The sequence below is a fragment of the Sycon ciliatum genome, chromosome 7, assembly GCF_964019385.1.
Source record: "Sycon ciliatum chromosome 7, ocSycCili1.1, whole genome shotgun sequence".
Classification (NCBI taxonomy): Eukaryota; Metazoa; Porifera; class Calcarea; order Leucosolenida; family Sycettidae; genus Sycon; species Sycon ciliatum.
The window spans coordinates 3,581,341-3,604,947 of NC_088649.1; the positions used below are offsets into that span (position 1 = coordinate 3,581,341).

A 23,607-nucleotide genomic window follows, 5' to 3' on the forward strand; every position below is an offset into this window, starting at 1 on the left:
TACAGGTACATGATATGAATATACCCATACAGCAGTGTACATGTGCTTTTACAGGTACATGATATGAATATACCCATACAGCAGTGTACATGTGCTTGTACAGGTACATGATATGAATATGCCCATACAGCAGTGTACATGTGCTTGTACAGGTACATGATATGAATATGCCCATACAGCAGTGTACATGTGCTTGTACAGGTACATGATATGAATATGCCCATACAGCAGTGTACATGTGCTTGTACAGGTACATGATATGAATATGCCCATACAGCAGTGTACATGTGCTTGTACAGGTACATGATATGAATATACCCATACAGCAGTGTACATGTGCTTGTACAGGTACATGATATGAATATACCCATACAGCAGTGTACATGTGCTTGTACAGGTACATGATATGAATATGCCCATACAGCAGTGTACATGTGCTTGTACAGGTACATGATATGAATATGCCCATACAGCAGTGTACATGTGCTTGTACAGGTACATGATATGAATATGCCCATACAGCAGTGTACATGTGCTTGTACAGGTACATGATATGAATATGCCCATACAGCAGTGTACATGTGCTTGTACAGGTACATGATATGAATATGCCCATACAGCAGTGTACATGTGCTTGTACAGGTACATGATATGAATATACCCATACAGCAGTGTACATGTGCTTGTACAGGTACATGATATGAATATGCCCATACAGCAGTGTACATGTGCTTGTACAGGTACATGATATGAATATACCCATACAGCAGTGTACATGTGCTTGTACAGGTACATGATATGAATATACCCATACAGCAGTGTACATGTGCTTGTACAGGTACATGATATGAATATGCCCATACAGCAGTGTACATGTGCTTGTACAGGTACATGATATGAATATGCCCATACAGCAGTGTACATGTGCTTGTACAGGTACATGATATGAATATGCCCATACAGCAGTGTACATGTGCTTGTACAGGTACATGATATGAATATACCCATGCAGCAGTGTACATGTGCTTGTACAGGTACATGATATGAATATACCCATACAGCAGTGTACATGTGCTTGTACAGGTACATGATATGAATATACCCATACAGCAGTGTACATGTGCTTGTACAGGTACATGATATGAATATGCCCATACAGCAGTGTACATGTGCTTGTACAGGTACATGATATGAATATGCCCATACAGCAGTGTACATGTGCTTGTACAGGTACATGATATGAATATACCCATACAGCAGTGTACATGTGCTTGTACAGGTACATGATATGAATATGCCCATGCAGCAATGTACATGTACATGTGAACATGATTGTGAATGCAGCGATACTGCCGGAAGTTCGATAATGCTAAAGACAGAACTTGGCAGGATCTGCCGCTCGGTATCTTTATCTGTATGAGATAGCACAGAGAAACCGGTCTAAGATGACCGCTCAAGAGACCTTCAAAATGTGGTCTCTGTTGCCAGCTGGTCGCCTCATCAAGGATCGTTTGACTGGAAATAGCATTCCTGGGTCGATCCTGGTTGCAGCGGTCTTCTACTGTAGCGGACATGGAAATCCAGTCAATTGACCGGGGCCGGCGCCCTCAGCGCGTACAGAACGCTGTGTGCCATGCACATGTTGATCCTAATCGACCAGCGCCCTGCAGCGCATAAATGCATGTGTGTACTGCTTATCGACGGCTGCATGGCCAGCGCCCTGGGGCCGCTAGATGTGCGACCGGATTTCCATGTCCACCACAGTAGGATGGTGGTTGCCTTATCCGAGTGGCCGCCTTGACAGGTTTTAATGTACCTGCTCACCATGAGTGTTTTTCTGTCTGTTTATGTTTGTTTTTGCACTCCCTCTTAGGCGTGCACGGTTCATTGACGGTTAAGCTCACGATCCGGTCGTCTCGAGCCGGCAAGGCGTCCGACTAAACCTGATGCTCCGTGTAGGTTTGCCGTGTGCTGTCCGTGGTGGCCAACGCCTATCTCTGTCCAGTGCCTTGCGCAGTGGAGTGCTTGCTCAAAGTAGTGTGCAGGCTGCACTTTGGACATGGACAATAGTCACACGGAATCATGACTTGCATCAGGTTTGTCGTTCATTTCTTTGTTCTGCATGTTCAGATTTGGTTCGTAATGGATACCAAGTGAATTGAATGATCGTTTTCTAGGTATTTTTATCTTTTTTTGCACCGTCTCCCGCCACTTATTGAATTATTGTTAAAAATTAATATTCTCTTGAAATTCTTTGCATAAACTACCCATAATTATTATGCAGTGTAGCACTTTTGATTTTCTTCGTACAACTTTAGTGGGTTTCCCACATCCGTTTTGCATATTTGTTAGATTTATCATTTCCCCAAGTTTTCCTTTAGATTTAGCAGTGCTTTAGAAGTAGCAGTGTATCACAAATACCGTTACGTTGACACACACACACACACACACACACACACACACACACACACACACACACACACACACACACACACTCACATATATATACACACACACACACACACACACACACACACACACACACACATGCGCTGACACACACATGCATACATGTACATGCAAATACTTCCGGCAAGACGCACAGACACCTCGTCTGTGCATGCATATCAAGGAAAGATTTTGATCAAACCGCTGTCCATGCACTGCTTCGCTAGTGTCGCTGCGTCTCCCACAAGCAATGTGAATATTCTTGAACTGGAGTCCGACCTTGTTCGACTCTTGATATTTTTCCTTTATTTGGAGTGTGCCCCCTACTTTCTCACCCGGAAGTTGCAATTCAGCTTCTGCTTCCTGCGCTCGTATTTTGCCGTTTTTTCAAGTTTTTCGCCTGCTCCGGCATTTTGCAGTATTTTAATTATGTGCAATCACTATGGCATTCATTGTATTCAAGCCGGACCCCGGCACTGCACAACCACAGCAGTCAGCCGGTCTGACTCGATTTTCAAAAGACTAAGTACACGCTCCTCTCAGTTAGGGCAGTCATGTGACATGCCCCAGGAAGTAAAGATTTGACTAGAATCGATTCATTGTGTTCTTGTTGTGTTGTGACCTTCACCGCTATGGAGGTTATGCGGTTACATCATCAGTCGAGATGCTGTGGCAAGGTCGCGACACACACACGGCGGTGTTGTGCTAGAGACTCACGAGGCTGTATGAATACAATGTAGCCGTGACAGACTCGCGCTCTGCACATAGTGCCCATAGGCAATTCCGCTGACTCACCACCATGACATCATTGGCATAACCATGACATTGTAACTCGTATACTCTCAGCACTCAAAGCACATACTTGTAGTTACGTAAGTAGTTATCATTCGTTCATTGTCTCACAAGGAGAAAAGAAGACAAGGCAGTGCGAGTGTGCGCACTGCTATCCATGCATTCCTACGGTGTACTATTTATGTGTATACAAATTACGTGTCATAAAGTAGCCATGCTACACTATCCTCCTCCTACCGAAAATTCACGCCCTCGTGAATAGAGAAAGAAAACAGAAACATAAAAAATGAAAACTCAGGACATAGCAAAATCAGTAAACCGAGCAGGCAGTCCAGGATTGCGAGCGAGATGGGCTCTGACGACAGCGGACAACAAGTAGGGTCATGGTCGAGGGCTTGCAGAGTAAGCACCGTGAGGCATCAGACGCGAACCGAATGTTCCTTCTGATCCAACTGCATTAGCCGAGAACAAACGCATGGTACGACTAGTGCCAGAAACCTTCGGGAGGGCGAACAAATTTTCCACTCACCGCAGTGTACCTGGGCAAACTGACCACTGAGAGGTCGACATTCATAGCTTTGGCAGCAGCCAACTCAGTTGCGGAGAGACCAGCAAGTACAGGTGTGGCGACATCCACAGACGCCGTTGTGGCAGAGGAACTAGCTTGTTCTGGCTGATTTGTGGGAGTCTTGAGATGGGAGGGTTGCACCTCCGGCAACAAGGAACGCGACAGACCATCTGCATTCAAGTGCTGCCGACCCGGTCGGTGAACAGTAGTGAAGGTGTACTCAGCGAGTTGCTCCACCCATCGAGCTTTTCGACCGCGTGGTTCCTTCACGGACATCAGTGCGGTGAGGGCAGTGTAATCTGTGCGGGCAATGAAATTCCGACCAAGCAAATAGTGCCGGAACTGATTCGCGAAATGGACAAGGGCAAGCGTTTCCCGGTCTGACGCATCATTATTCTTCTCTGCCTTCGCCAATACCCGGCTGCCGAACGCAATGGGGCATTCCTCGCCATCTTGCATTTGACTGAGGACAGCTCCAATGGCCACCTTGCTTGCGTCAGTGTCCAAAATAAAGCCGCCAGACGAAACAGAAAAGTCGGGATACGCCAACACGGAGGCTGTGGTCAGTGACCGCTTCATAGACGTCAACGCCGCATCACTACTCTTAGTCCATGTAAAGCTGGCACCCTTGCCTGCTAATACATTCAGTGGAGCGGAGCGCTGAGCAAAACCACGGATGAAGCTGCGGTAAAACCCGGCGTACTCCAGAAACACCTGTACACCTCGTACAGACTGGGGTACGGCCCACTTCACAATAGCCTCAACCCTGGTGGGATCCGGAGCCAAACCTTCAGCCGAAACTTCATGGCCAAGGAAGAGCACCTTCCGTTGGAAAAAAGAACATTTTTCCAAGTTAACCTTTAGTCCAGCAGCCCGAACCCGTCCAAATACAGACTGCAGGATCTGGAGCTGTCCAGTGAAGGTAGATCTGGCATTCAATACACTGTTGAAAAACACTTGACAGATTGGTTGGTTAGGCACACTACATAAACCATGAAGCACCGCTTCCATTACACGGTGGAACGTCGCTGGACCATTTCTACAGCCAGACATAACCAAGAAATCACACAAACCCAACGGTGTCGTAACGGCAGTCTTTGCCGTATCGTCCTCGTGCTTAGGAACCTGCCAATATCCTGACGCTAAATCCAGGCAAGTGAACCATGAACAGCCAGAGAGTGAGTCCAATATGTCATCAACACGTGGGATAGGATACGCATCTGGCTCCGCAATGCTGTTCAACTTGCGGTAGTCGATACATAACCGGAGAGATCCGTCCTTCATGGGAACGAGAACTATGGGCGACGCCCAGGGTCTAATGGACTCGGTGAGTATACCACGGGACAACAGATCATCCAGCAAAGCTTGCAAAGCGCGCGTAGGCTGCTTATCTGGCTGTATATCACCAGTACTACTACTATGTGGCAAAACATCACAAGGACCAAAATCACCCTCCTGCAAGAGAAACAAGTCATGATTCTCACGGAGAAGCTCTGTAAGTCTGTTCTTTTCAGGTACTGCCTGATGATTCCGAGACTCAACATACGTACAGATTATCTCGGCACGCTCAGGGGATAGCACAAACGGTTGCATATCCGCAACAGATGAATCAGCAGGATCATCATCCTCTCCAATCAAGTTATCGGGTACAGGAGATAATTCTGCAATATCAACATCTGTAGCAATTTGTACTGGGTAGTCAGAGTGATTCTCCAACACAACTACCGCACCGGACCTGCCAGGTCCAACCGTAACCACACTGGGGGTCACAGACACATCTGGAAACTTGAACAAGAATGAGTCCAGTGGAACAGCAACACAATCCACAGTCACAGATGCCTCTTGCACCGACTTGCACGGGACCAGCACGACATGGCCGGCAGGCAGAGTTAATTTACTACAAACAGTGACACGGGAATAGTACGTGCCCGGGTCTTCCTCAGAATTACTATCATTACTCCAAGAGTCAGATAGCGGTTCAGCGTCCGCCGCAACAACCGGACGGGGCTCTGATGGACCAACACTAGTAGCTTTCACGCCTAGCAGGACTGACAGATCATTAAAAGTTAGTGTGCCTTGAGCAATGTTCAATAATGCTCCATGGTCAAACAAGAAATCAGATCCCAATATCATAATTAAAAATGTTACAAAAAAATTGGCCTACACAAAACATTCTGGTAACGTCACACGGACGTTCACGTCACGTGCACATGCACAGGACATGACGTCAACAGTGTACTTGCTTAGTATGCACGCACACTCACGTGCGCAAAATATTTTTGTGAAAATGTAGCCCTTGCTACACGCAAAATATTTTTGTGAAAATGTAGCCCTTTCTACACCAAACAAAACTGTTACTCATGCACAGCGAACGACCAGTCAAGAAGTAAGTAAAGAATGGAAAACGAGACGAAGGATAGAATGATCAATACTAGTAAATTAGAACTTAGTCTGTGGGCTGGTCTCCCGAGTAGCTGGAACTGGTCTCAGACTCTCTGGAACTTGTCGACTCTGCAACTTGTCTCTCCTGCGGAGGCGTCTTCCCAGCCGAGGACAAAACCGACGACTATTTTTCCGCTGCCACCATTGTAACTCGTATACTCTCAGCACTCAAAGCACATACTTGGAGTTACGTAAGTACAGTTGTGGCAAGTGAAATCCGACACTTGCCATAGGGGACAGCGCCTCAAATGGACATCAATGATGTAATGCACTGCACCTAATTTGTACTATAGAGCCGTATGCATCCCAAACAGGTCGAAAGGTCACAGCTTAGATACACACAGTTCACAAACAAAGTACAGATAAGGAGTATTGGTATCCAATTCCCATTCATTTTTGGCAGCACCTTTTGAACCTTGACTGTGATGAGTACTGCACTGTCATGTCATCAGACAGATAAAGTAAGTTGTATGCAGCACATGTACTGTACGTATGCAGGGCTGCAGAGGCTGCAGGATGCACGGTGCAGTCCAGTTATGCCAAGTGTCGGATTTCACTTGCCACAACTGTAGTTATCATTTGTTCATTGTCTCACAAGGAGAAAAAGAAGACAAGGCAGTGCGAGTATGCGCACTGCTATCCATGCATTCCTACGGTGTACTATTTATGTGTATACAAATTACGTGTCATAAAGTAGCCATGCTACAACATCATTCGCATAACCTCAAAAGCAGGTACCCTGTGTGGTGTGCAACAACAGTCAACTTTGCGTATAACCACACTCGGCGGGGCATCAGAAAAGTGTCCTTATTTGTGAAGTGTTGTTATACCCGAAGTCTTTTGATAATCGAGTCGGACCGACCGACTGCTGTGGTTGTGCAGTGCCGGGGTCCGGCTTGAATACAATGAATGCTATAATGATTAAAAGTAGAAAGGAAAATGATTGCACATAATTAAAAATACTGCAAAATGCCGGAGCAGGCGAAAAACTTGAAAAAACGGCAAAATACGAGCGCAGGAAGCAGAAGTCGAATTGCAACTTCTGGGTGAGGAAGTAGGGGGGGGGGGGGGCACACTCGAAATAAAGGAAAAATATCAAGAGTGGAACAAGGCCGGACTCCAGTTCAAGAATATTCACATTGCTTGTGGGAGACGCAGCGACACTGGCGAAACAGTGCATGGACAGCGGTTTGATCAAAACCTGTCCTTGATATGCATGCACAGACGAGGTGTCTGTGCGTCTTGCCGGAAGTATTTGCATGTACATGTATGCATGTGTGTGTCAGCGCATGTGTGCACATCCGCGCGCGCGCGCGTGTGTGTGTGTCAATGTATGTAGTTGTGATACATTGCTACTTCTCAAGCACTGCTAAATCTAAAGGAAAACTTGGGGAAATGATAAATCAAACAAATATGCAAAACTGGTGTGGAAAACCCAATAAAGTTGTATGAAGAAAATCAAAAGTGCTACGCTGCATGATAATTATGTGTAGTTTATGCAAAGAATTTCAAGAGAATAATTTTTAATATCAATAAGTGGCGGGAGACGGTGCAAAAAAAGATGAAAAATACCTAGAAAAACGATCATTCAATTCACTTGGCATCCATTATCAACCAAATCAGAACATGCAGAACAAAGAAATGAATGACAAACCTGATGCAGGGCATGATTCCGTGTGACTATTGTCCATGTCCAAAGTGCAACCTGCACACTACTTTGAGCAAGCACTCCACTGCGCAAGGCACTGGACAGAGATAGGCGTTGGCCACCACGGACAGCACACGGCAAACCTGCGCGGAGCATCAGGTTTTGTCGGACGCCTTGCCGGCTAGGAACGACCGGATTGTGAGCTCAACCGTCAATGAACCGTGCACCCCTAAGAGGGAGTGCAAAAACAAACATAAACAGACAGAAAAACACCCATGGTGATCAAGTACATTAAAACATGTCAAGGCGGCCACTCGGATAAGGCAACCACCATCCTAGAAGACCGGTGCAACCAGGATCGACCCAGGGATGCTATTTCCAGTCAAACGACCCTTGATGAGGCGACCAGCTGGCAATAGAGACCACATTTTGAAGGTCTCTGGAGCGGTCATCTTAGACCGATTTCACTGTGCTATCTCATACCGATGAAGATACCAAGCGGCAGATCCTGCCAAGTTCTGTCTTTAGCATTAGCGAACTTCCGGCAGTATCGCTGCATTCCCAATCATGTTCACAAGTACATGTACACTGCCGTATGGGCATATTCATATCATGTACCTGTACAAGCACATGTACACTGCTGTATGGGCATATTCATATCATGTACCTGTACAAGCACATGTACACTGCCGTATGGGCATATTCATATCATGTACCTGTACAAGCACATGTACACTGCTGTATGGGTATATTCATATCATGTACCTGTACAAGCACATGTACACTGCTGTATGGGCATATTCATATCATGTACCTGTACAAGCACATGTACACTGCTGTATGGGCATATTCATATCATGTACCTGTACAAGCACATGTACACTGCTGTATGGGTATATTCATATCATGTACCTGTACAAGCACATGTACACTGCTGTATGGGTATATTCATATCATGTACCTGTACAAGCACATGTACACTGCTGTATGGGTATATTCATATCATGTACCTGTACAAGCACATGTACACTGCTGTATGGGTATATTCATATCATGTACCTGTACAAGCACATGTACACTGCTGTATGGGTATATTCATATCATGTACCTGTACAAGCACATGTACACTGCTGTATGGGCATATTCACATGTGCTAGAAAACATTGTACTACACAGTATTGCATGTATTGTAGCACCCTGCACTGTCTGTGTGTTTCCATATGCAGTTTGCAGTTCCCTTCGACTGTACTGTACACATTCACACTGTATGTATTCACCCCCCCCCCCCCCCCAACACTGTTTGCAGACATCATGATTAGTGTTGTGCACGGGTAGTCGGGTACCCGTGCTACCCGTGAGGACCTCGGGTAGACGGGTACAGAATAATACCCGAAAACCCGAAGTTGCTGATGACATGAAGTGCAGTAAACAAGAAAAATATCGTGTCCGTTCACGAAGGGAACCCCATAAGGCATTAAACCGAGCAACCCCATTAGGCATTAAAAGAGAGGTTCCGGAGTACGATTTTTCGTGCCAAAATCCGTAGAGGCGCTACGGATTTTGTATACGTCGTTTTCCAGCAGTGAAATGTTCCGGAGTACGGAACTTATGTGTTTGCCGTCATTGCCTAGGTTACGATCGCAAACACGTCACTTTCCCGCGCTATGTTTTTTATTTTTTAAATTTGTACCGAAATCAAAATGTTTCTCGTACCAAATTTGTACGCAAAAATCTTTCTGCACCCGATGACGCAAAATCTCCATACGAAACATGGTTCGTATGAAAGCCAGTCCACACGGACGGGTACGGATTCTCCGTGCCGAAAAATCGTATGGAGCACGCCTCTAAAAATCCGTAGGGCCCATACGGATTTTGGAACGGAAAATCGTACCCCGGAACCTCTCTAATTGCCACATCCATGTACCCCTTGTGCCTGGCCACAAGTTCCCAGTTGACTGTGGGTAGCAACACGGCTGGAAAAACCGCTCCCAGGCAGGACTTTAACCAGGTACCTCTCGTATCTCAATCATGGTCTTTGACCAACCCACTGTGCCTGCCATCAAGTACAGTGCACGTGTACAAATTCATGTAATACTCTGCATGTCTACCCAGTATGTAAGGGAAGGGGTGCATTGTGGTGTTACCGTGGAAACATTACCCGATCGGGTACCCGTGCTACCTGTGGAAAGCTATCCGAACCCGATACCCGGAGAAAATGCTACCCGACTCAGCCCCATTTATTGTGGAGCTTTCCGAAGCTCTGATAGGCCATTCACACTACGCCCTTTTGAAACGTGGCGTACGTGACGTTTTCGTCCGAATAGCCATGACAACATGGAACGTGGCGGAAACTCGAACACCTGATACAAAAACCGTAGACGACATATCCAGACTAGGACCCCTGTACCGAGATTCGTTCTGCTGTTTCCGGCAGTTTGTATAAAAAAAAAGCTGTACGCAGAGCTGAAGGAAAAGCGTGTATGTGCCTGTGTGACTGTACATGTGCTTGTATGAAAACAATGTTTGACAGTACGTGGAATTCCAAAACGTGACACGTATTGTAATGTAGTATGAACAGCCTAAACGGGATTACCGATTGTTTCATAAAATGAAACGTTTCGCTCATATTTTGCTTCTGTTTGCTTGTGCATGGGTGCGTGACCATGCACGTGCATGTATGTATGCAGAAATATGCTGTGCTTGTGTTCATGTGTGAGGGTAATGTCAGTCGATAACCAGTCGATAGTCAGTCGATAGGATTGAATCTAATCTACAGTCAACTTTGCGTATAACGACACTCGGCGGGGCATCAGAAAAGTGTCCTTATTCGCGAAGTGTTGTTATACCCGAAGTCCCATTATATGTATTACAGTTGGATGGAACTTTGCTCTGGGCATGGAAATTCTGTCGTTATTCGCGAATTGTCGTTATATCCGCAGTCGTTATTAGCGAAGTTGACTGTATAAGTAAATTGGGTCAGTCGTTTCACCCCTAGTTTCGGTATTTTCCACCAAAGCCTTTCGGCAGGGAAAGCCATCTCCAACACAATACTGATTTTAACTTTCGGAAAACAGGAGCATCTGGGCAATCTCCACATACCTTGAAAAATTATTCTCAAAACGAGACTTCTCAAACCCACCCACCAACCTCCAAACGAAAACGTTTTGTTTTGAAAAGCAAAACGACTCGTAACTTTGGATGTCGGCCCCTAAGTTATGAGTTTTTTTGTTGTTCCAGTGATCCATTCATGAAAGAAGTTTGCCAACTGACAACCACTCTATTCAGTTGCTATTCACAATCTAAAAATGTGAAAAATTCTATAGCATGATGTCATTGTGACTGTGACTGCACACCCGCTGCATTAAAAATTCCTTTATTGGAATGCTGAAAATCCGTATTGACTTTTGGGCCAGTCACCCATCGTCCGAACAGGTTCGATGGGTGACTGGCCCGAAACGTCAATAATTTTCAACATCACCATAAAAGCATTTTTAAAGCAGCGCATGTGCAGACTAGCAACTGAATAGAGCAGTTGTCAGTTGACCAACCCCCAAGTTTTCTTTCATAGTGCAGTTGCGTGATGTCCACAACATTCTTAGTGATCACTGCATGTAACTTATTACAGAAACACTACACTGGTGCTGCACGCAGGATGATAATCTGTGTACTTGAAGCCAAAGTAGGTATAGTGCATTAGATCTAGCTTCACCACATGTACCCTCTGGCCTTGCGCATTCACACTACGCACACCCGTCACACCATCAGCCCTTTTATCAGGTACAGTACAGCTTGACCACATCCGGTCGTCGGCATGGTACTATTCATTATGCACCAGTGCGTTCAGTGCTGCTCAATCAAGTTCGATTGCGTGAGTCGAGTTTGCGTCCAGCACCAGTTCACATTCCAGTGTTTGCAGGCATAGGGCTGCGCAGTGCCAGGCACACACTTGCGTCACACGATCGGATTTCAAAGAACAGCAGTGTAGTAATGCCAGATAGAATACTAACAGTCGCAATAACACCATGCTACAGAAATTTTCACATTTTTCGCAGACATGGTTGCCCATGTTACTCATGCTACAGTCACTGGCCTTCAGCCATTTATTCATATTGCTGGCTACTCTGCGGTCATTCTGCATTCAGCACCCTGCCCCCTCTCCCCATTCTAGCCGGTACTGGCTCTTCCGGGGTCATCATGCATTCAGCACCCTGCCCCCCCCCCCCCCCATTCCAGCCGCTATTGGCTCCTCCGTGGTATCATACATTCAGCATCCTGCCCCCCCCCCCCTTTCCAGCTGCCGGTACTGGCTTCACCGTGCCATCATGCATTCAGCTCCCTGCCCACCTCCCCCTCCCCCATGCCCCTCCACCCTGCCCCCTCTCCCTGCCCCTCCCACCATTCCAGCTGGTACCGGCTCCTCTGTGTCATCATGCACTCAGCACCCTGCTCCCTTTCCCAGGGCTCCCCTCACCTGCCCCCTCCCCCTTCCCAAGCCTGCCCCTGCCCCCCTGCCCCTCCCATTCCATCTGGTGCTGTTTCCTCTGTGGTCATCATGCAGTCTGTGCCCTACCACCTACTCCCTACCCTAACCCTTCCACTGGTCAAATGCTTCGCCGGTGTCCCATGTGTCACACTCACTCAATAATCTGTGCTTGTCTCGCGACGACTTCCTCCTGAGTGAATGCTGCCAAGATGCACAGAAGCTCCTTGCTGCTTCTTGTGGATGATGTAGAAGAGCTGACCGGCCACATTGTCGGTATCCGCTAGGCCGTGTCGGTTCTCCTTGATGTAAGTGGTCATGATGCTCTCAAAGTTGTTGACAAACTCACCGGCTGCCATTACCAGCTGCTTGGCCAGTTTCTCTGTAATCCAGAACCAGAACAAGAAAACAGTTTCTTTGCAATCCAGAACCAGAACAAGAGAACAGTTTCTCTGTAATCCAGAACTAGAACAAGAAAACATTTTCTCTGTGATCCAGAACCAGAATAAGAGAATAGAGATAGGATAAAGAACATAGATCCACAGGATCAACAGGATTCCGGGTAAGACCTTCCAAAAAAGAAGACAAACAAGACAGACAAACTGGTGTCCTCCACCAGTCTTGTCACTCTCACCTCACGATATATACCTGAATGTGAAAGCCTATGACAAGATGAAAACTAAACAATACAAGTGCGAACACTTACTTCGTTCCGCAACAGTCAAGTACTCCGCCATCTTGTTTCCGAGATCAGTCAAATCGGTAAGTGTCACCAGCTTATCACTGAGAAAAAACAACAATGTGAGCACATGCATGCATGCATGCATACACGTACACCTCAGACCTCAGACTTGCCCATCGCGGACATACATACATACACACACACACACACACACACACACACACACACACACACACACACACACACACACACATACACACACACACACACACACATACACACACATATATACACACACATATACACACACACATATGCATGCATGCACACACACACATACACACAACCCGACAAACGTACACACGCACACGTACACGTGCACACACACGTACACAAGCATGCATACCCAAACACACACATACACACCCTCGAGTGGGTGAACACAGAGACATCGGAATAGTTTCCAACAGTATTATTAAAGAGAGATAGAGATAAAGATAGAGAGAGAGAGAGAGAGAGAGAGAGAGAGAGAGAGAGAGAGAGAGAGAGAGAGAGAGAGAGAGAGAGAGAGAGAGAGAGAGAGAGAGAGAGAGAGAGAGAGCAGGGAAAGAGAGAGAGAGAGAAATAAAGAGTGAGAGAGAGAGAGGGAGGGGGGTCGACGTCAAAGAGCTCCACGATCCAACAAATACCACGACAACATTCATTATTGTGTCCCAAGTACCACGCACAATAGGTTCGATGGACTTCTCGCGTGCGTTAAATGGCAGTCGTGAGTCAGTCCCGTCAGCAAAACACTTTCAAATGCATAACATAGAGTTAGAGGGGGGGGGGGGGGGGATGTCAGCTGACATTACTTTTCTCTTTCCACTTGCTACTTCTTCGGGGATGTTCATAAAAGACGATGACACATCTGTTGTTCTCATCACGCGCTTGTATGATGTGCGGACACACGCAAAAAATACAACATCTTCCCAGTTTGAGGACACTTACAGATAATCACCGAATGTCCATAACAAGCAGGTGAACATAGACAGGCAAAAGCAGCACTTCTTACACGAATACACTACAAAATCCAGAGAGCACATAACCAGCAAGGGTGTGCAACTCCAATCTGTCGGGTCTGCGACGGCAAATCGTCACATCACGTCAAAAACCCATATACAGGACCTCAATCTGCGGACAGAACTGTTTCGTCCTTTGTGGACTCATCCGCGCAGCACAGAGGAAAATAGGCCGAACCTGATAGCAATGAAAAATTAATTTTTCCAAAGCCAGATTTAAACCAGGCCCGACCATACCTGCCAGAGTGCTCAAACTGACAAGGTAGTGAACGTCATTCAATATATTTTCATGATAACTCCTAGTGGTGTGCACGGGTAGTCGGGTACCCGTGCTACCCGTGAGGACCTCGGGTAGTCGGGTACCGAATAGTACCCGAAAACCCGAGGTCGCAGATGACATCATGTACAGTGCACGTGTACAAATAAATCACGCATGTCTACCCAATGCGCAAGGGAAGGGGCCGGTGTGCATTGTGGTCTTACCATGGAAACATTACCCGATCGGGTACCCGTGCTACCCGTGGAAAACTACCCGGACCCGATACCCGAAGAAAATGCTACCCGACTCAGCCCTAATAACTACAGCGTGGACCGTATCCCTACGTCGGGTGCAGCTTTCTGGCGATCACTTTGCACTGTTCACCAGTGTAACCTAGGGAACCATGCCACGTGATGCAAAGTTCTGCAATCCCAGCATTGGATAAAGGTTGTACGGGCATTGGCACATTCTTGATGGCTATGGGTTCTTTTAGATATTTTTTAAATACTTACGCGTTGTTCAGGTTGCAGTACTTGGCCGAGACGTATTCCTCCGGTGACATGTAAAGTATACTGATGGCTGCACCGCCAGTGCCCACACACGCTGCGCAGATACACAATGAAATCAGACAATGAAATCAGCTCAGTGACAAAAGAGAAGAGATTTATTTGCAAGCGGTTCATTGTACACAGATATACATGTACAACAGGTTCACAACCGTTCTACCCGCGTTTAGGGAATTTCCCTTACCTGAGCCTGATGGAGTTGGTTCTCGGCGCAGGACAAGGTTTGAAGGGTCCTGTCAACAGTGGATCAGCACACAGATACGTGCAGGATAGTGAGTGGAAGTGCACACGCAGCAATCCCCCTCTCACCCCCCCCCCCCCCCCTCCCCACACACACACACTCACACACGTGCAAGCACGCGCATGCACGCAAACAAACACACATACGCACGCACACAAGCACACACACACACACACGTACACACACTAGGGGTGAAACGAATATACCGAACATTCGAATATTCGTTCGTTAGGCCACAGCGAACGAACATTCGTAGTTCTCACGAACATTCGAACTTTGAGAATGTGCGTACGGTACGATAAACCCGTAAAAACATCGCGATCAGTCACGATCGTTTCACACACGTACACCGCCTGCAGAATATGTGTAGCTGCGTGCTTGTGACCAGCGCTGCACCAGGTGGTACACGACCCGCGCGCGTGGTTCACGAACTGAACCGGCACTTGGCCGGAGTCGAGGCGACGACATGTAGACGAACATCGGAACAAAGCATGAGTACTCGTAGATCTACATGTACTTACATATTTTGGCTGCTCGCTCTTCCTTTGACCACTTCGTAGTTTTGTTTCGAGTTCGCACTGTTCCCATGTCAGAAACTGTTTTCGGTCGTGCTCCCCGTTCTGTTGTTTGGGATCATTTTACCAAATCCGAGGATGAGAAGTCAGCTACCTGCAGGATTTCCCCGTAGCGCAAAACGGCGAGCAACCTCTATGCGCACCTGAAAACACAACTACGATAACTTTCAGCATTCTTCTGTCGTCTCTGGGAGTGCAGTTATTTCTGCGGCATCAACACTGAACAGGAAGCAAGTTGATGACAAACGTTGCTGTGACGCAACGTTCTGGTCCTCAGCAGTAGCAGTATGGCGTTGCTCAGTTGGAGGCCATTGTGCCTCAACTTTTGAAAGCATCATAAAAGTCGTACTGTAAAGTTGGAAACTTTCGCAAGTGATTAAATTTCGCTACTTTCGCGGCCATTGCGCATTCTGGAGAAGAAAAATCGCCACAAACTGCTCAGTACGTGCATTGCAGACAGCACAACTACAAGATTCAAAAAGAGGTAAAAATCGAGAAAAAAAATTCTCATCACAAGCCGCATTCATGAAAACGCAAAATTCGTGCGCCACAGAGGTTTATTGCTACACTGTATTCAAAAATTCCACTATTTTCTTGCCTATGCCGGTTCGTGCGCGAGCACGCGCGTGCGACGAGAATGTTAGAGAATGTTCGTTCGTTCGTTAACATCAAGAACGTTTGAATACTCAAATGTTATGTTCGTTTCAGCCCTAACACACACATACACACACACACACACACATACACACACACATACACACACACACACACACACACACACACACACACGACGGAGGCAAAGAGCTGTGTAGCTGTAACTTCAAGTTTCATGCAATTCAGTGATCATCAGACAGCGGCATTCACAGAGGATCGCTGAACTGCTGGTGTGTATGTGTGTGTGTATGTGTATGTGTGTGGGTGTGTGTGTGTGTGTGTGTGTGTGTGTGTGTGTGTGTGTGTGTGTGTGTGTGTGTGTGTGTGTGTGTGTGTATGTGTGTGTGTATGGTGGCGGGGGGGGGGGGTGTGGCATAAACATGACTATACTCTATACTTGGGAATATAATTGGCAGTATACACGTACAGTCTTGGGGGAGGGGGGGGGGGGAGGGGGGGGGGGGGTGATAATGGTCTTGGAAGGGGTATAGACGCTTGGAGGGGGGGGGGGGGTAATATACTCGTGTGGGGGGGGGGGGGGGGGAGGGTATAATATGCTCGTACAGGGGTGGGGGTTGTATAGATACTCTTGGTACATTTCCATGCACTCTCACCTGAGTCCATCTCTTCCAGAAGGACAGTCCTCCATTGGGGATCCTCGCCTCCTTGTTCAAGACGGGACACATCGGAGTCGTTCCAGGCTCAAACACGTCGACTGCGTGAAAGCAGGTAGCGTGGTCGATGCACTTCCCTCTCCCGTGCGTAATGCACAGCACACTATCGCTCATCTTGCCACAACCGCATGCCACCGTCTCCTGCACAGCACAACAACCACAACAACAGACAAGGATCATTAACACAACAACAGACATGGATCATCAACACAACAACAGACAAGGATCATAAACACAACACGTGTGATGATGGGCAATGTCGGTGGCTACCATGACAACAGGTGGACAACAACTGTACATGTACGGCGGGACAAGGAATGATCATCGAATGAAATTGTTCAATACTAGAGAAGAGCAAGTGTTAAGGAAGACTGTCCAGCCATTCACCAGCCATTTACTAGCCATTCACCAGCCATTCACTAGCCATTCACCAGCCATTCACCAGCCATTCACCGGCCATTGTGGCCAGCTGTCTTTGATGGCACTCTACGGTATGGGTTAGGTACGGGATAGCGCCAGGCATGCTGATGGTAAAAACAAACAAACACGGAATTAAAGCTGTGTGGACCCTGGCTAGCGCCAGACGTTACTGAAGTACCGTAAAAGTCCGTAAATAAGTACGTATTTACTTTCGAATTTAGTGACCACACCCGTACTAACTTTCGGGCGTGTACTGACTTTCGGGCATGAACTAACTTTCGGACCTGACTTGTGTGTAGTGGAGAAGTCATTATTCATGTCGATGTACATGCTACATGCTGCATATGCGCACCGTACCGGTACTTATTTCGGGCAGTATGTTTATCGGGCTTGACTTGACTTCAACAGACAGAGCCAAAAGAATGAAAGGGGGTATTTCTTTCGGGCAGGTACATATTTACGGACTTTTACGGTAACGTCTTTTGCATAGCTACGGGAGTAATGTGCAGTCATATACATGAAAGGACCAACATAAGTGCATGTACTTTTGTGTGCGGAAAGTCGTGGCACCCCCCTTGATCACTATCCTGCTTACGCCCCTGAAGTGTGAAATCTTACCCGAAGTAGTAGCCTCTTGTCCACCATCACGGCTACCCACGTCTGGACTATGCCAGTGCCGGTGGAAGCCCTGCTTCATCTCTCACTGCGAGTCCTACAATGTTTTCGTCAAGAAACAAGTCTTGAAATTGGGCTGCGTGGGCAGACCCAGAACTCTGGTAGAGAAACATGTCTACGTAGCGGAGGTTTCTGCGCACGAAGAAACACACAGTTCGCTAAACGGCTGGAGATAAGTGGCACTTCTTTGCCGGCCCAGTTCCGAGGTCAGAACCGTTGATTACTCCTTGAAGAACATTCATGAAGTGGGGCAGTTCGCCGCTGCTCGACACGCTGAGTTGATCTACTATGGGCCATGGGAGTAAGCAACACAATACTATTTTGACAGTACAATTACTTCAGTAGCTAAACTCATCTTCTTCTTTTGCGATCAGTGTACAGAACTGTCTTTTTCATCCTTTCTCATTGATTGTTTTAGTACGGAGGATTAGCAAGACGAAATTCGCGTTCGCGTTCGCTCTCCAAGGAAAGTCGAACTCACTAGTGACGGAATTCGCGTTATGAGAAGGATCAGCCAACAGAATTCGCACATGCATGACTTTGACACGACGTTCATTGTGTACAGACAGTACAGCGTGGTAAATTTATGACTGCCCTGACACAAAAATCCGCGATTCGTGTTGCAACTACTTTTCCGAACGAAAAACGCGAAAGTTCGCAATCCATTTCGCGAACTGAAAAAGTTTGCGAACGCGAACGATCGTCTCAATTCAAACCCTTTAAGAGCCGCCCCATACTTGAATGCGTCGTAAACGACGCATTCAAATGCAAAACTTCAAAACATCGTAACTCAGTCCAATCTCGCTCAAATCCAGTGATCGAAATATCCAGGGGGGAAACTTCCGGTCCCGGAAGTCTATCTTCGGCCAGCAACTAACTTTTTGAAGATCCAGGTAACAACGCCGAACCAACGAAACAAATGTGAGCCAGCATGGAATGGTGGAGGTGCGCACACGCACATATTCCAGACCTTAGTCCTTACCCGGTTTACCGTCCACAATGTTACAAAAAACATTCTTCATCGAAGCAAGAGTCCATGTCTTTGTTGAGGAGTAACGCTGGACTTTCACCGGACATTGACCATTGTGTAAGACCAGCTAACTAGCAGCCAACGCTGATGGCTGACTCGCCGCGATGCCGTTCTTGGGATTGGGAGGAAGCTGGACTTTCTCCAGATGAGCTTTTGGCGGAGTCCTCTGATGATAGTGACGTCGTCGAGTTGGAAACAGCAGATACTGCCGCGATAGCGAGGAAGCGGTCTTTTCAGAAAACAGCTATTACCAAGTCTGAAAATGTTTCCAAAGGACGCGAGTAGCTCATGGACAGAGCACTGAAGTGGCCATCAGTGCCGAAACACGGGTGCGGGAGTTCCCAGATGAGGCGCTCAAAAGCGACTGTGGCAAGTTAGTGTGCCTGGCATGCCATACAACATTGTGAGGGAAGATTATAACCATGTCCCATATTGCTACCGCGAGACATAAACGAGGAAAGTCCCGTTTGGAGAGGGAAACTCAGAGGCAGAAGCTGGTCAAGGAGTCCTTCTTGGCGTATCCTCTTTGTGCCGCCTCAATATGACTGTATGTGTTTGTATCTAGCGTACATGTTTACCTGATATTGTATTATGTGTTTATCATAGCATGGGTGCAATATTTTAGCGTTTTTCTTAGCCCACTACCGCAAGGTTCAGGTGTTCATATTCCATCCGGTGGAGCATTATCAGCATTATTTGGAGCATTATATGGCCTTTTGTGGAGCATTACTGAGAGCATTATATCCCTTATTACCGAGCATTATCCGCCAACACCTACTCTAGCATACCATAATATGAAATGCTCATCATCACAAAGAAGGTAGAGAAGTACTGGTTGATCACAACTGAGGAGAAATTAGTGCCGATCGTGTGGTGTCCTAGAGATTTTTTCGACTTCGAAATCGGTGCACTCGCTTTTCATCTCCAATCGTACACGTATTGTTCTCAAGGAAATCACCTTCGCTCTATTGCTCCATGCCGTCGATCGGGACGAATTTCGGAAGGGTGGTACCTTTCCATATGACAATGACACAGATGTATCACAAGAGCAAAACAAATGCTGTTCCATGAGATGGATAGACCTTTTCACGGAATTAGTTCTTCGACAAATACTCAAGATTAATTCAGCAGATCATCTTTTTTTGCGAAAGAAAAAAAAACAAGCGCGAGGCACCCATCAAAAATCACGATTAGTGGCGTGTCACCTCCCTGTATTTTACTACTCCCTGCTGTAGATCATGGACATCAGGCCATGCAGGGTTTAGGCCACCCTTTGTTAATTCATTGTTTAACGTCCTTTTTTTCGCGAAAAGGTACGCGGGAGGGCGGAAAAAGAACAAAAGCCCATTCCAAAAACTGGAAACCCCAATCAAACATTTTGACCAGTAAAGCATGTGATATATACAATATTTCTGGGTCTAACGGCACTTGCAGGCATAGAACAACACTCTTTGACGGTACATTGGAGCACATGCCTGATGAATCCAACAAAACAGGCACATAGCATGGAGTACATCTGGGTTTTTACTAGGACACACACCGTACGATATTTAAAAGCCAACAAAAAAAGAAAAAGAACACAAGACAAAGGCATGCCCGGGAGGCAAAATTATAAGTTTAAGGTCATGATCGGCACACTGTGAAACTACACAATCATGTATTTACAACTTCGCATATTATTGGTACTACTACTTTCTTGTTTTTTTTCCAGTCTGAGGCAAAAAGGTACGCGGGCGCGGACGTTAAACAACGAAAAAAGAAAGGGTGGCCTTATCGTGGTTTACAAAAACTAATTTACTGCAAGCCGGGTTGCCAGGTGCGTGTTTACCACCATAACTATTATGAATAAAGTAGTTTGTGAAGTTAGTTTCTCACCATAATTATAGGCATACATGTAGATCTACGTGTAGTACTAGCACAGTACTAGTAGATCTACTGACTCTGTAGTCAGGTAGTAGTACTACTACCTGACTACAGAGTCAGTAGATCTACTAGTACTGTACTAGTACTAGTACTGTAGATCTATCTATTCTGTCCGCAGATTGAGTCGTTCTCAAGTAGATCAACATGTAGATCGTCTATTCTAGACTACAGTACTACCAAGAGTCCATAACCCAAGAGTATGCAACTGTGATTATGCCTGCATGCGTGGCGCGCTGCCTTCATTACGTAACTAACTATTACTTACTTGCCTTCATCACGCTCTGAAAGCATGCATTCAAACCCACAATGTCTCGTCCGAGCCCATCCGTTTTTGCTCGATTTGTTCCAGTACCTACGCGATCTCTAAATTTTGGCGCGCGAACTTCAGTTCCGTACGAAAGTTCATTTCAAACCAGAGGGAAAATGCGGTGTTTGATTTTCCGCAGTGCGCGGACTGCAGCTGAATGATGTAATTATGGCAGCGATCACAGTTGCATACTCTTGGGTTAGGCCGCGGTCACACCAAACAAGCCGTTTCCCGCTTGCGCTGAAAGTGGCTTGTGCTGAATGGGGCGGTTGGTCACACCACTTCGCGAAATCGGCTGGATTTTTTTGTGTGCTAGAGTTTTTTTCTTCCCGCTCATTTTTGAATATGATTTTCTCTTGTTTTCCCGTCCGCCTTTTCCAGCACACTTCTTCAGTTCGTCCAAGATCCACGCTCTCTTTCTGGTATTTTTTTCATAGTGGTCTCATACTTGATTTTTGTTTCAAACCAAAACTCCAGTAGTCGCCGCTCCAGTGCTACTGTCCAGGATTCCATGATGACCGACAAAAAGGCAAGGAGAGAAGTTTCACCAACACCGAAAGCCGGAAGGTGGCAGAACACGATGCAAGCTGGAAGATCCTGGTGAGCTGAAATTCGCTCCTCAAGGCGCTCGACTCGAGCCAGCAGGGGGTGCAGGGCCGTCGACACGACCGCCGTAACGGAACGTGGATTTAGGCCAGTTGTGAGTAAGCTGGCCGGCTGGGGAACGGCGGACGGGATATCGTCCTGCTCCGCACAGGCATTGCCGGAACGATCCGCACGGGCATTGCCGGAACGATCGGCCGCATGGTCCGCAGGGCTAGGGGCTCGATTTGGAGTGTCGGCATACGGGGACGACGAGGCGCGCCTGCGACTGGAATGCCTGGGCCCGGGAGCCGACTGCTTACGTGCACGGGGCATCTCCGTGAGCTGTGGTAAACCTTGAGATCGATTGAGGTTGAGAAAGAAATCCACTGCCAATGCGGACAAAGCAAGAACTGAACGAGTTTATTTTTCCCGCCACTGCGCCAGAATGGCTGAAAGTGGCTGAATCCATTCAGCGCTCCCATTCAGCGCTTTGAAAACGGCTGACTGCTGAAAAAGGCTGAAGCCGAAAATTCAGCCGTTTCCGTAGCGACGATGACGTCAAAAAGCGCTTTTTTCCGCTGAATGGCTGAATCGCGCTTGGTGTGACCATGGTGACCGCGGCCTAATGGATCATGGACTCTTGACCAAGAGTCCATAATAGTCCGTGAGCCAAATCTCAGAATCGGCCGTTTTAGCATCGACCGTTGCACCCAGAGATGGACAAATCGCCCTTCAGCACACCGCTTCACGATGGTATCCTGAAGCGATTTCCACTTGTTGGACAGTTCGAAACTGATCCAGGGAGGTCACAGAAGACGCCAAACATCCAACTTTGCTCACTGACAGCAGCGGCCATTTTCGCCTTCTTCGCTTGATTTTTTGCGCTTGTTCACGGATTCTCATTTTTTGAAGCCATGAGCAGATACCACGAGTGCACATAACGCGGAAACCAGTGCACAAAACTAGATTCGAATTTTTTTGCCGCTGAGAATTATGAATCGGGATCATGCATGCAAACTGCATGCAGCAAAGTCACTACTGTTTGTAGTTACAATGGCAATAGTTCAGAACTGACTTCCAAGAATGTCCTAAATATCTCTCGACATATTTGTTCACCACTTCCTAGGCCAATAGGCGTAGTAGACTTTAGTGAGTAACCTTCTGGAGCAAATGACGACTGCCCCGAGCATGAACTTCTTTTCATCCTGTTCAAGGTCAAATATTACTCAGTTTGCGTTGAAGAATAACAATTACATTCGTGAATGGCCGAACTGAGAAAACCCTCATGATTTCTCTTGGATTTCGTATCCCAAGTTCCTCTACTTGGCTGGATAAATCGCCTCTTGATTTCATCATACTGGACTGGAACTTGTAGATAATAGCGAGCAAAAATCGCGGAATCTAAAACCCACCAACGACCTGAAACACGGATCGCACTGGCCGCAGTGGCTGTGGCAACACCGTGTCCCAACACCAGTAGTTGCCTGGGGTGGTGTCACCAACAAAGGAAAATGCCTAGCACGCACATGCACGCGCGCGCGCACACACATGCACGCTCGCACACACATGCACGCGCA

The 23,607-nt window shown here is 46.9% G+C and overlaps 3 protein-coding genes across 3 annotated transcripts in view; 2 read left to right on the forward strand and 1 right to left on the reverse strand.

Moving 5' to 3' along the window:
* LOC135820749 (uncharacterized) overlaps positions 1-3,043 on the forward strand; it is a 30,137-nt gene extending 27,094 nt beyond the window's left edge. Inside the window, exon 13 of the mRNA XM_065333770.1 lies at positions 1,874-3,043. Within this exon, the coding sequence (XP_065189842.1) occupies positions 1,874-1,898 (25 nt within the window). The 3' untranslated portion in view covers positions 1,899-3,043. The remainder of the gene's footprint in view (positions 1-1,873) is intronic.
* The window catches only part of LOC135820755 (uncharacterized), a 91,344-nt gene extending 73,832 nt beyond the window's left edge, over positions 1-17,512 (forward strand). Inside the window, exon 5 of the transcript XR_010554198.1 lies at positions 17,503-17,512. The gene's annotated coding sequence lies outside the window, so the exon portion shown is untranslated. The remainder of the gene's footprint in view (positions 1-17,502) is intronic.
* Positions 7,369-18,642, reverse strand: LOC135820754 (uncharacterized). The gene is made up of 7 exons (XM_065333778.1): positions 18,129-18,642; positions 17,031-17,231; positions 15,131-15,179; positions 14,893-14,983; positions 13,085-13,161; positions 12,537-12,760; positions 7,369-8,127 (listed from the first exon to the last, which is right to left on the reverse strand). Exons 1-6 carry the CDS (start codon positions 18,153-18,155, stop codon positions 12,537-12,539), a joined length of 669 nt encoding a protein of 222 aa, XP_065189850.1. The 5' UTR covers positions 18,156-18,642; the 3' UTR covers positions 7,369-8,127.
* Positions 18,643-23,607: the final 4,965 nt, after the last annotated feature.